The following is a 13,973-nucleotide window of genomic DNA, read 5'->3' on the forward strand; positions in this document are numbered from 1 at the left end:
AGCTTGAGTGTAGCAGCAGCGCTGACTGTGCGATTGCAGCCGCACTGCACCTTTAACTAAACACTGGAGAGTATTTATTGAGTGACGTGGGACGCAGACTGCGTGCTGAGTGTGGGCAGGAAGTGCAGAAAAGCTCACGTCGTCAAGTTAGCTTGAGTTAGAAAAGGACTATACCGGAAAGGAAATGGTTTCGCGTTCAAGAGGGAAGGCTATAATTATTACATAACGTAATAATTAGCGAGACGAATGTGCAACAATCTTATATGAGTTGTTGTTTTCAACAAGTCGTGAGACCGTAACTGGGTTCATTTTGCAGGGCAATGGTCACGACACATTAGGCCATTAGACGTTTATTTTGAAAGCTCCCGCAGGAAGTAGACGGTTGTAATTACGTTTGACTTGACTCTATCAGAGGCTGAAACGGGCGCACGGTGGCTACTTGAACGAAAACGGGGGAAGCTCGCTCAATAACCGGCTTGGCTTTCGTCGGGAACTCAACATGCCACAATACGAATGCTGAGTGTAGCTCTGAAACGAGCGTATTTAACCCCCTGAACGGCGATAGTTGACGACCACGCCCCGTAATCCACCGACCAGAGCCCGAACAAAACTGCTGGCGGAGACGCAACGGTGAGCGGTTTGAAACCCAGCAGGGCGGCTAGCGGGCTCACGGCGGAGTGTCGGCTGTTTTGGGAACCATGAGAGAGTACAAAGTAGTGGTTCTCGGGTCCGGAGGGGTCGGTAAATCCGCGTTGACCGTCCAGTTCGTGACGGGATCCTTCATAGAGAAATACGACCCCACGATAGAGGATTTCTACAGGAAGGAGATCGAGGTGGACTCCTCTCCGTCCGTCCTGGAGATCCTGGACACGGCGGGCACCGAGCAGTTCGCCTCCATGCGAGACCTGTACATCAAGAACGGCCAGGGTTTCATCCTGGTCTACAGCCTGGTGAACCAGCAGAGCTTCCAGGACATCAAACCGATGAGGGATCAGATCATTCGGGTGAAAAGGTACGAAAGAGTGCCGATGATTCTGGTCGGAAACAAAGTGGACCTGGAGGGGGAGAGGGAGGTCTCGTCCGGTGAGGGGAAGGCACTGGCGGACGAGTGGAACTGCCCGTTCATCGAAACTTCAGCCAAAAATAAGACGTCGGTGGACGAACTGTTTGCAGAGATAGTCCGACAGATGAACTATGCCTCGACACCAAACGGCGACGACCAGTGCTGCTCGTCTTGTGTCATCCTTTAAGAACAAGGACAACCATAAAGTTTTATTCTTTGCTCGGTTTTAAGTTTGCAATGGTAAGTTGAGACACCACACACTGGGGATGTAAAGCTGACATAAGTGATATTAACCAGTACTTGTCCATATTAAGTAGATACCGGATGTATGCTCAATTTAGCTTCACTTCACAGATTAGCCTTTTTTATTGTCAGTTCTCGTTCATAAAAGCACATAGTTAGTTTCCACTGGTGACATTCAGCGAGACACCTGCAGTCTATTGTTTTGCTGAGCACATTTGAGGAAGTGTCTGTCTAATTTGCAGAACGAGAGTGGCAAGCTATGGCGGACTTAAAATAGGTTTCCAAAGTTAGTGGTTCAATATGTACACCCACAGTTTGGAGTTGCTAAACAGGTTAGCAGGAGCCGGGAGATTTCAATGTTCTTGTATGACCTACATTCAGGGCCCAGAGTTTAGCCTTATTTCAGTGTGTTTTTGTTCTTTATCTTTGGTCAGAGGTTGTTGTAGTTCATTCATGACTCTTCCTATCTCTCGTTTGTGGCAGTGTGTTGCAGCAAGTGTGTACTGTTGAGCTCTTCTTCGTGTCTCACCCTGGCCTTGGAGGAAAACACGGGGAGGAATGCTGCAGGGGGACGAGAGGAGGAGGAGGGGAGCAACTGAGACTCAGAGGGAGGGGTCCACTCTTCAGGAATTCTGCTGGGTTGGAGTATCTTTGCTGCACGATCAGTGTCCACCATTGATGTCAACACAGTGTCAGATCCAGAGTTTCAGCAACATCCCCTTCACCAGTTCCAACTGTACTCACAACTGGAACTAAACCCCAATGGAAAAGAAATGGAGGGCACAACACTTAGAGACACTCATAAATGGATATTTCTGTATACGGAGACAGAGAGAGTATATTTTGTTAAAGAAACTGCACAGTCTGGGGCTGGTAAAGATTTGGGGGATGTCTCTGCCTAATCCGTTTTGGAGCAATGCTCCACAACACTCCAAATCCTATGTTTTTGGGTTTTTTTTTCAAAATAAGATGACACCACTTATCTGCTGGTGGAGTAAACGTGATGAGTGCCACTTTTTTTTCCTCCATCTTCTCTTCAGTGTAAGAGCGGACCTTAACTTAAGAGACATGGGGCCGGTGACCCGATCGATCCTCGTGTCGAGTGCCTTTCCAAAACAAGTCAGCTGTTCAGATTTAGTGCCAACCTACATGTATCACCAAAAGAACCCTTCTACATGGCAATCCACAATTTAGTGAACTGTTCTTCTGGATAATCCCGTAGGGGTGGAGGCTAAAAAGAAACTACGATAGGCTTTTTGTTAATGGAATGGCGGTTTTCTGTATGTTTTACGTTGGCCTTTTTGAAGTCTAAGGTGTTCATTTTGCAATGTCTACTACTTAGTCTGGCCAAACCTATCTCTTGAAATGCACAGGTACTGGAATCTTCCTGGACGTGATAACAACACCAAACGCTTACCTTCCAGACCACTTAAATCAAATTCTCTTTATGTTTATTTTGTTGTTTTTAACAGGAATTGTGATGATGTACCGTTGACAAATCTAACCTGATTGTACGTTTAATTTCAGACGAGCCCTGTAACAACGGGCTGTCTGTTTTTAAAAAAAGCAAACAAGACTTTTAATACAAATTGCATTTTTAAAAAATTAAACCAGGTTGTGTTTTCTCTTTGTTGACGTGATCCACTTGTTTCAACGTTTTCCCACAATGGCTAATTGCCAGTTTGCTGATCCTAAACAAAGTTGTCGTGAGCAGTTTGAACTAAAGTTTATCATTGCTTAACCACCAGCTTAGTGTGTTTGGATACACACAAATAACGGGATTACTAGAAATGCATACAGTAGGTCAAAAAGTAAACGTTCAGTTGTGTGTATACTTTACAGTAACAAACCTTAACACAAACCTGCATGAGGTCCTTGATAGTTGAGGATAACCCTCAGGGTAACGTGTAGTAGGAGTACAAAAGGAAAAAGGCAATGTGTTTGAGTTTTATGTTGACAAAATCACTGGGCACCTTCAAGTTAACATGAAAGGCATTTTGCCCCAAAGATTGTTTTTAGATTTGTTTTTTTCTACTGTGGCCAAAGCCACTTCTGTGTGGTTAACGCTGAGACCACTGTGATGAATGTACAAAATCAAAGGCTGAAAGAAACCAGACCGAGGTGCTTTACATGGTCTGTAACTCACCTCTGTTAGCCCGTTGCAGTGTTTACATGACACTGCTAATCTCAGCATGGTTACTGTCAGGCTATCGGAGCCCATGCAATGCGCCTGAACAGCAGGAATTTGTGTGAAGATAACTGTTAAGTACCTGAGAAGATTTGTCATTGCTGCCTCTTTGATGAACCTTAGCTGTATTCACCAACAACATGTAATCAAGATGAAAACACCTCTATCTGCTCACCAATCTAACATGCATAAATAGAGGCTCTGCAGCTCCAGAGTCTCCTTTGACTGCGTGGGTGTAGTAGTGTTTCAGCCCTGTGTGTGTGTGTGTGTGTCTCTCTCTCTCTCTCTCTCTCTCTCTCTCTCTCTCTCTCTCTCTCTCTCTCTCTCTCTCTCTCTCTCTCTCTCTCTCTCTCTCTCTCGGTATGACTGACCAGGCCCGCTCTGCTTCTGGTCTGTACCTGCAGGGAGGACCTAGCACCCGGCTGGCTGGTCCACCATGTTGTGGCGACGAGCTTCACGTAGAGCTCGGGTTCTTTCTGAGGGTGGATATGTGCTGTACTGTATATGTGTTGCGTTATGGTATGTACTCCGTGAGTCGGAGCACGTGTCTGCCTGTCACTGTCCTTCACAGGGCTCCGACCATACGGGGACTGAGTAGGGTATCTGTGCCTGTTAGCCGGGGTAAGCGGTTGTATCATATGTGTTCTTTGGCTTTGCCATGTGACTGTGGAGCATCGAATATTGCATCCAACAGGTGTGATCGAACAGTTGAGTACATTATAGCTGGGCCACATGGTTGAAATCAATATTTTTGTATTGAAAATACTTTTTATGATATATATATATATATATATTACTAAAAGTATGCCAAGACCTAGGTAAATATAATTAAATATTTGCATATTTCCGTGAACTGGGTATCATATTCGACAATAGTCCTTATGCGATTGCTAATTATTTCTTAAGTTACAATTAGCGCTTTAAATCATTAATTTAGACTTTGATCAATGATAACACACTGTTTATATCCATATCATCACAAAACTGTTAAACTGAACGATTATAAACTCTGATATTGCCAAGCCCTACTGTGTAAACAATCTTTATAGTATTTGCAGATTTTTCCTGTGGGAGTATGGACAACCGTATACACACACACAGCCTGTGTATTTTTCTCACTCCTCGAAGTTGAACTACAGCTTAATATTTGGTTTCAGCTCTCAGATCTTCCTTACAACCACCGTAAAGCCCCAGCTAGTTTACAGCTGTGTTATCTATCCACAAGCCCAAACTGATAGTACGTTTTCTCCAAGGCCCTGATACAGATTGTGTGATTAGACATGAACAGAGCTGAAGTTTAACTCTGCCTTTTATTAAAAAGAGATGTTATTACAGCTATGTCCCAGATTCTGTACATGTACACACCCCATCTCCGACTGCTGCGCAGCTTCTGCCTCTTGCTGTGGTTTTAACATCTGATAGCAGAACGTTTCTGCCCTTTGAGAGAAAGGGGCCTGTCGAGTTCCTGTTTCTTTTTTATCTATCTCTTTCTAAAGAGGGAGAAGGTGAAAGTTGAACTTCCTGCTCCTTTTTTTGTTTTGTTTTTGTTGCACAATTCAGCTCCAATGTTGTCGTTGTGGGTTTAATTGGTTTCAGCTTTTTAGTTATTAAGTAAGTTTCAGTAATTTCTTTTGAAGCCACATTTTTGCATACTTGAATTACAGCCTTTAAAAAAAAGAAGAGAAAAAAAAAGAAAGTCAACTAATTTAATTAGGCTGTTTTTAAATCTATTGGTTTCAGTTGCAGCCAACAGGAAATCGGTTGTGTTCAGTTTTACTGACGGCCCGGCTTGTCAGTGGTTGCTGGTCATGGGAGATGGTCATGTGATGTGGTTGCCATGGTTAAGGGGGGTTGGGATGTGGTATGGCAGCTCGGGGGTGGCCTCGTGACCTATGGGAGTTCAGCCACTGCTGGAATGGTGACTGTAAAGAGAGGAGGGTGTCTGTCTGTTTGATCATCTTCCTCTTGAGTTTCCACAAACGTATATTTTCTTTGCTCATGACAGGAAGTGTGATTTTACTTTTAAAGCTTATTTGCTCTGTGAAGAGATTTGTAGAGGTCTAACAGCCTTCGATAAATATTTTCCCTTCCTTGGTTGCAATGAACTAAATATTGATTTTTTTTTTTTTAAATGATTAAGATGAGGGTTAAGTGTGTTGTTTGCTGCGCAGATCTTCGGCGTCTCCTCTCTTATTTTGCTGTTGGTAGCAGTTGCTCTGACAGGAAGTGTTGCGACAGGCAGTGAGAGTGGGTGGTGTGTGTTTGCATTTTTTACATGGGACTTAATCACTATATAGGCTCCTTGTTGAATTACAGACTTCTCTTCCTCTCCCAGCGTCATCATGCTATTTTTGAGGCTCTGTTGTGTTCAGGAGTGTGGTTTTCGCCTGCTTTTCTTGGCAGATGTGCCTGTTATGTACTGTATCCGTCTGAGGCAGTGTGCTCTCTGAAATCCATTTCACTCTGTTGGCCTCTCTTCTTCTACATGTTTATTTTGACACATCACACGACACATATAATTTAACAATAACTGCATTCGACAGTGCAGCATTGTTAATTTTATTGTGTCACACATTTATTTTTGTGTTTAGCATTACCATAACAACACAGTTATAACCATTTGCTCCTTATTTGTCTTCCCGTAGAAAGTTGAATGAGCTTTGTTTTTGCTCTCTTTCAGTCACACATGAACACACACACACTGCAGTTAACCCATGTTGTGCACATTTAAACCCACTGCAGTTTAGATTCCTGCTGCATTCCAACACCCAAACTTTGTCCAGACACAAGCAGCAAAGGCATCACTCTCGTCTTCTATTGTAACAGGTTCCTTTTCCTTGTTACCCAGTTATTACCTAGTCCATGGGACTAGAATAGTCTTCGACCATACTGCAATTAAAGCAAGGCAAGGCAAGGCCTTAATGGTTCATTAATGGTGCCTCTGGTATCTTGTGAGAGATCTGCAAATATGTAGCTTTTGCTGGAGAAAGTTGTATCTATCACAGCAGTTTAGGAGTGCTACTGTGTTGCTCCGCACAGAAGAGTGGGCTCGATGGTGTAAACTAGTTCTTCTACTAGACGGAGGAAACATAACAAGGGTCAGTTGAGAGTAAGAAGGGTTGTGACTGGTTATTCGTTCAGTTCGCTGTCTCTCTGATCTGTAAATCAGGGAGTGGCCTTCTCATTCAGAGCTGACTGTATTGAGATGGGAATGCCCCGGAATGCCTCTCATTCTTGTCATTCCTTCAACTGTAATGTCTGGACATGTCTTCAGCCTGAGCTGAAAGAGCAATGGATCGGGAGAGAAAGTTGGGATGTGACAAGGAGTTGTTTTTGTGTACTTTATGGTTCATTTCAGGGCGGTTGCCCCTCAAGTCTGATTGGAAATTACTTTTCCTTGTTGTTCCCCCAGCTTTCCTCGTTTTGTTTTTTTCTTTGCCGATCAAAACTGTTGATTGAGGCCAAGAAGCTACAACAAACACCAAGGTGGAGAAAGAGAGAGCAGCTGAGATAAAGGATGACAGAGATTACAAAGTTTTTCTGGGCCCACTGTGTCACAAGATGGATCCCACCGGGCATATAGTTAAACTGCTCTTTATACCCGTCTTTAGATAATCATAGCACAGCTGTCTTAGTTCACACCAGTGCTCAATCTGACAAGGAAACTAGGCCAAATGGGCCAGCTAGTACTAGTTACTCGCAACGTCGCCTGTGTGGATAAATAGCTTTTGTTCACTGCTGTCAGTGAGGACAAGGAATGCTTGAAGACCTGATTTGTAATTGAGTTCAGTTGAAATCGGTGTTTTAATTATGATTTGGGGGGGGGGGGGGGGGGGGGAGCAGGTCATTGAGTTTATGGAGGCATGGCAGAGTGCAATTTGATCTTTCTGGAGGTATAATTAAATATATTAAGAACTTCACTAACATCTCTGATAACATGTTACCTTTGGCCTCACTGAGTCAGGCACTGTGTCTGTCACTTGGCTTGCTGTGGCTCTCCAGTAGGCCTCAGATGTAGCTCCTGAGGTTTGGGTTCTCTGCTACAGAACTTACACGAAGTGAACGGCCTTGAATGCTTCCTTGCGGTTTGTTTGTGTGCCTGTTTGATCATAGGCCTACATCAGATGTTTAGAAGTGATGCATTAGGTCACTTTCAGAGAAGGGAAAAAGACATCATTTGGGCCCGACCATGTGATTTGTGTGATTTTGGAATGTTTGGGTGAAACCACAGAGGAAGGTAAGTTAGAAGTTTGTAGCTATTGGTTGTGATAATGCCCTAGGGGATTTTTGGTGTGATGTAATAATTCTGCACCCCCACCATAAGGACGTCTCAGGGCAGTCAGCAACACAACAGCATCCCTGGATCTGGATTGGGTTGAACCTGCTATCATGCAGTACGATCAGTGGGAAATATTATGCTTATCTACCTGACATAATTTTCTCATTTAGTCTAATGTTATTGGCCTTATGTTTTGTAATTTGAGCTCAGATATTACTCTTCAATCTAAATATTATCAAGCTAACATTAGCATTGTCAGTTGGTCCAGTTATCTTTACAAAACAAACACCTAATAGTTAAGGAGTTTAAATCATTCCTAATCTTTTTTGTGATGTCGAAAATCTCTCCACAGTTACTGCTAGGCTCAGTTTGGTGCAAGTGGCTCTTGGTGGGAGTCAACATCGTGCTATGGACACTATAGCACGACAGGATGCTTGATGTCAATGGGGTCTGAACCCTGGTCTGGCCTTCTGCTGAACAAAATCTGTATTTACTCACTACATTATTCTGCTTCCTGCTTCGTTCAAACCTTTACACATACATGTAACTTCCAATCAGCTCCATCTTCCTGCTCTCCTCCCCCCCCCCCCCCCGCATCTGGTAGATCTGTGGTCAGAAGAGGGTTTGTGGCATCCTCCTCCAGGGCCTGATCCTGGGTCATCTGACTGCCTCCCACCACTCTGGCGTTGCCCTCCTGTCACCACAGCAACATGAGCATTGTGACTAACATGCTGTGACATCTGTGACCTTCCTCCCTCATTTGCAATCTCATTTCTTTTTCTCATTCAATCATATTTTTTCCCCCCTCCATTGATTCTCTATATTCTGTCATTTTGTCACCTTTTTCAAACAATTTGGTTTATTATTTCATTCTAGGAATTTATCACTTTCTGAGAACTGAAGAGGGCTTTTTAGATAGATACCATGTTACTGTCTAGGTGTGCTTATAAAGTTATTTACTCCTCTTCAGTCTCTCTGCGTTCCTTCCCCCAGTTATCAGTCCAAATTCATCATCAAACTTTTCTCTGGAGGCAGGGTTATGCAACATCTCTTTTATAACCTGAGCAACCAAGGGGCAGAAAAAGAACCTTGTGGGAGAGAAACGCTAAAAAAGGAAGAGCTGAGGTTGTCATGTGAGAAGTACGTGTGAGATGCCTTACTGCCTTGTTTATATGAGCTCTGAGGATATATGTGTTTGTCATCGTGTTCTTATCTAGGGACAGTTAGTATGGATATCTCCAACATTTTCAACCCAACATATGGTAATAATGGCCTTGACAATGACAAAATGTCATGTCTGTTTCCTAAAACCACCACATTACCAAAAACAAAAAGCCCATCCACACAGTAAAACACCCACTGGCCTCCAACAATTTTTTTTGGTGGCTTTTCATATAACATTAAACCCATCCTGCTGTCTCTATGTCTCTAAGGTTCTCTCTACGGGATTCAGAGCATTAATATAGCAGCAAACAACTATTCAACTCATCAAATACCGCCGCTTTTGCCAGTGCCCCGTGGCATCGGAGGTTCAACATGTCGTTGCATGCATAGTGTCCTTTCAAAATAAACTTAGGCAACAAAACCATGTAGTTACGTCACCCAGTTACTAGTGACTCACGTCACTAGCCTGACAAACAGTTCACGTGAATAGCGACTCAGATGACTCAGGAGACAAAATATCAATGTTAGCTTTTAGTTTTGCACAGGACACAAACATTGGTTTCTTGGACAAAAGTTCTGTGTTTGACCCTTCCACCACCCTGCTCGCCGCCGGCCCGCTCAATGCAGACACTCATGGACTTAATGCTATGTCACATGCTCTAACCGTCCTCTAATGCTACGGGAGGATTTACATTGAAGTTAGTCAATGTCACATATCTCCATGTCGAGAGCCTTGAATTTGTGACCTTTTTTTATTATGGTTTCTTATCTGACAAGGAGTCAGTACACACCGTATAATACACAGATAACGTTTTCATTTAAAAGTAAATTGAGAAAGTTTGGAAAGTTTATTATAATCAGCCAAGGTATCAGAGCGTGTTTATTTATCTTTCGGAAACATTTTCCAAATATGGTCTTTACAGGAAATGTGCACAGACAAATCGGTGTGTGGCACTGCTAACTGTTCACTTAGTAAAATTACACTGAAGCCCCACCCGGAATGCCAGAGTCCCTGTCTCATACACCAACACGCTGCAGCAGGAAGTGAGTGTGACGACGCAGTAGTCAGAACCAAACATTCATACCTCTACAGCCAAATCAGCGTCAACACCTAACACCAGGTTACAAAGTCATGAGTCACACATTGGTCTCTTTCATTTTCACCGAAACCATTGTGATGTTTTTGTGCTGACAAGGTGCAGTGAGTGTATGTGCAATTACACCGGCATTTTCTCATTGTTCACATATGCAAGAGCATAATGACCACACATGAAACTGTTATTACATGTTGTAGATATAGCCGATGCCCCAGAAATAACCTTTTACATTGAATTTATTTCTGGGAATTTTGGAGACGCTAGGCTCGGAGGAAATTGCTCATGTCCTGTGTGGAGCTGGAAGAGGAAGTCTCCTGTTTCACTGGGAATCTCCAGTCTACTGACCCACATCACCGGGCTCTGGATCCTGCTGCACTTTGGCTACCAGCACTACTGCTTTGCAGTGTTAAAGTAGCCTATATACTCTAAATACACACAAATAACAGTTTTGTTTTTATTCAGTGTTTCCCTACAAATCACACTTTTACTTGAGGCCTATCAAACATGCATTTCCTTTCACATCAAACATGTTTTTTTACATTTTGAATAATAAGCTAGTATAGCTTTTCTTTTCTGTCTTTTCCTCATGCATGTATATGTTTGTTTGGTTCTTTTTTTTTAATCACTGGAATAGCATATATCACCTGGAATAGCATATATCACCTGCATGCTCATGCACAAACATGTGGCTCCTTTTGTGCATAATAGTAGAGCACAAGGTACAAACAACTCACCAAAACATGGCTCCATAGTGCCAATACTGTCCAACAAGGTATCTTTTGGGTGTTTAATAGTGTATTCATGTAATGTTGGCACAATATAAAGAACAGGAAAGCCTTCTGTTCACCGTATTTGGGAGCATTCAAAGTATATTCCTCAGCTAACCTTATAGTCACACCTGATATAGCATATCTTAAATTTGCTTGCTTTGTAAACAATTGAAGCCAGAAACAAACACTGGGTATTACTATCTGAATTGATTCTATTAGTGCCAATCTAGGATATTATTTAGATAACTGCCAGTGATAGTGGCTTTGCAGCCATATTTCCAGCAGTTTGTTGAAACATTAGTAGTTCTAGGCAGTAAGTGGGAGTTATGGCAACTGTCAGAAATTCCCAATATTTCAGACTCTGAATTAAGAGTCTGAGGCTGACGTGACTTGATTTTCATATTGGGTTGCATGTTGCATAATGGCGTGAACGATATAACGTGAATGAGGTATAACTCTTCATGTCAATTCTAGTACTTCAGTGCCAAAATCTCCAGCCACATTTGGGTACAATAGCGGAGCAATGGCAGGGGTGTGTGTGGTATCCAATTGGAGACCATTTTAGCTATTTGTCAATTTTCCTCCATTATGACAGGTTCACAGTTTTAGTGGTGTGATCTAACTCATCCAATGTCTCCCTGTGAAAATTACATCCAGTCCTGCTCACTGTTTTTTTAAAGGTGTCAAAATGATATTTGCAGTCTGTGTGTGCTCATATGCAAATATCTTGCTGGGCTACAGGCACAATAAGATAACTGAAAAGCATGTTAACAGATGGGAGCTGCACATAAATCTGGAGCTCTCTGCTCCTTTCTGCCTTTGGCATGTTGTGCTTGGTTACAAAGTAATTTGCTGATCAATGGGTGGTGTGCTCAAATTCACTGTCTGGCTGCTGAGATTTCAGTGTGTCCTAATCCTGCTGCCTGTGGGCTTTTACCAAAAGAAAACACTAGGATAAATATACACCCCTGGGAGATCAATTTTTCATCATCACAGGCACTGAAATCAAAAGCAGAAGGTGGGAAAAAACCTACGGTTCCCTGAGATTTCACACTAACTGGCTTCCTGTGGAGCCAGAGTCTTGGACTCGATGCTGCAGTTTTACTAAAACAAGTTACCATGGGCAACACATAGCCTTGACTACAGCTCTGAATAAACTTCACAAAATACGACACATGATGCTGTCCACACCACAATACTTGTCACACTTGTCATGTGATGTGAGACTGAATGGTGTCCAGTGTTAGTGATCAGTGCGCTGACAGGAAGGAAGGGTGTCTCCATCTAAGACTTCCTGTCCCGCTGAGTGACTCAGTGTCGGTCCTTGTGCCGCTCTTTTCCTTTTCCCTGCACTCTTCTTTTCCTCCCTGCCCCAGGGCATGCCTAAGACTATCCTCGCTAATATATATAAGACTCCAGGATGTCACTATACCCAAGAGCTAGTCCAGCACATAACCCCGAAAAACATAAGTCCGTAAATTATTGTTGTTTTTGTACAAATTGAACAAACAAGATAATGTAAAGATTAGTGAGCTTTAAAGGTGCTGGTAGACAAATGTTGTTGCCTTAAGATTCACTCTGTTTGCCAATCTTTATGCTAAGCTAATCAGCTGCTCTAAGCAGCTTCATATTTACCATTCACAAGTGGTATCATTTTTTTTCTCTAATCACTCTCGGTAAGAAAAGCGAAAAAGCCTTTATCCCAAAATAAAACTATTCCTTTAATCTGTGTTCTGTATTAGTTTAATTGGACTCCACAAAACCTCAAGCAAATCCATTATCCATTATTATGTCTTCAAAGCTGTTTTCCACATGTAACAAAACATCTGACTGACATATCAAAAACAACAAACCCCTCTGTGTTCTTAGGATAATTACTCAAACAGGCACATCAGTATCTTAATGTCTTCCCTTGATCCTCTTTCAATTTGGAACAGCGAGTTGATCGTGATAATACTGATTGATATCTGGGTTGTGTATCTCCGAGTCTGTGAATCTGTAATGAGATGCCATCCAATTAAAAAATGTGGGTAGGCCTAATCCTTGCAGCAGCAGTGTGTCTAAAACAATCTAAAACAAATCAATGAACAAGATTGAACAGATGAGTGCAGGAGAGGGAAAAGTGTTGGACAGAGGAGAGGAAATGGAGAAGAGGAGAAACACAAGGACATGAGGGACGATAGGAGGCCACACTGCAGGTCTCTCATTGGAGCTAATGCCATTAGTGTCACCGTGCAGGCGGATCATATGACACAGAGTCATTATTGCTCTTTATTTATTTACCCTGACACACACACACACACACACACACACACACACACACACACAAATTCCACCATGTCACACATCCTGTAGAGTTAGGTTCCCCCCTCTAGCCTTGAAGCCAGACAAATGGTTATCCAAACATGCTCATGGGCTCACACAAATGACGCCTTTCCTAGAGTGTGTCACACACGAGCGCACATCTCTGAATGCTCCGTTTCTTCTTCCTGCACCATGTATCCAGCCTCTGGACTTGCCTTCTCATGTCATCTCAGGGTGCGTAAGCCTCCAGACCATATGGGCTCTGAGGGGCTTATGGTCCCCCCCCCCCCTCTTGGAGGGCCTGCTGTGTGAGGGGGATTCAGGGGGCATGCTGTCATCTTTTCAGGTGTTTCAAACTTCCTGTCTGAAGAATAAAGAGAAGTCAGAGGAGTTATCATTTATTATCTTACTTTCCTTTCCCCTCCTCTTTCGCCTGCCTGTCTGATTTTTTTCTAGCCCTAACGTTTTGCATTATTCGTAAGCAAATATAATATTCATTGCTTTAATCAGCACAGCTTTAGCTTGTTGTGTAATTATCATTTGGTTTGTGATCTGTGGTTCTCAGCAATCCAGGGTGGGCAGATGGCTCTATCTTGCTCACCAATGACTCTCCGTCTCTCTCTTCCTCTTCTTCTCTCTATCACTTTTTTTCTTTTCTTTTTCTTCATGTGCGCATAATGTGTTCATGTGTGAGCCGTGTCTGAGTGTGTGCGTGTGTGTTGTTTTTAGGAATATCTTCTCTGTGGACCATATGGTACAACACTGCCTGCTGGGCAAAGATAAATCCCGCATGCAAAGGCAGCAGAGCCACCCGTACACACACACACACACACACACACACACACACACACACACACACACACAC

The 13,973-nt window shown here is 42.9% G+C and overlaps 1 protein-coding gene across 1 annotated transcript; it reads left to right on the forward strand.

The window, feature by feature from the left end:
• Window positions 1-407: 407 nt before the first annotated feature.
• Window positions 408-2,916, forward strand: LOC137873750 (ras-related protein Rap-2b). The gene is made up of 2 exons (XM_068712138.1): window positions 408-1,303; window positions 1,790-2,916. Exon 1 carries the CDS (start codon window positions 699-701, stop codon window positions 1,248-1,250), a length of 552 nt encoding a protein of 183 aa, XP_068568239.1. The 5' UTR covers window positions 408-698; the 3' UTR covers window positions 1,251-1,303; window positions 1,790-2,916.
• Window positions 2,917-13,973: the final 11,057 nt, after the last annotated feature.

Source organism: Cebidichthys violaceus, unplaced genomic scaffold, assembly GCF_023349555.1.
Source record: "Cebidichthys violaceus isolate CVI_PGR_0920_01 unplaced genomic scaffold, fCebVio1.0.p SCAF_1, whole genome shotgun sequence".
NCBI lineage: Eukaryota > Metazoa > Chordata > Actinopteri > Perciformes > Stichaeidae > Cebidichthys > Cebidichthys violaceus.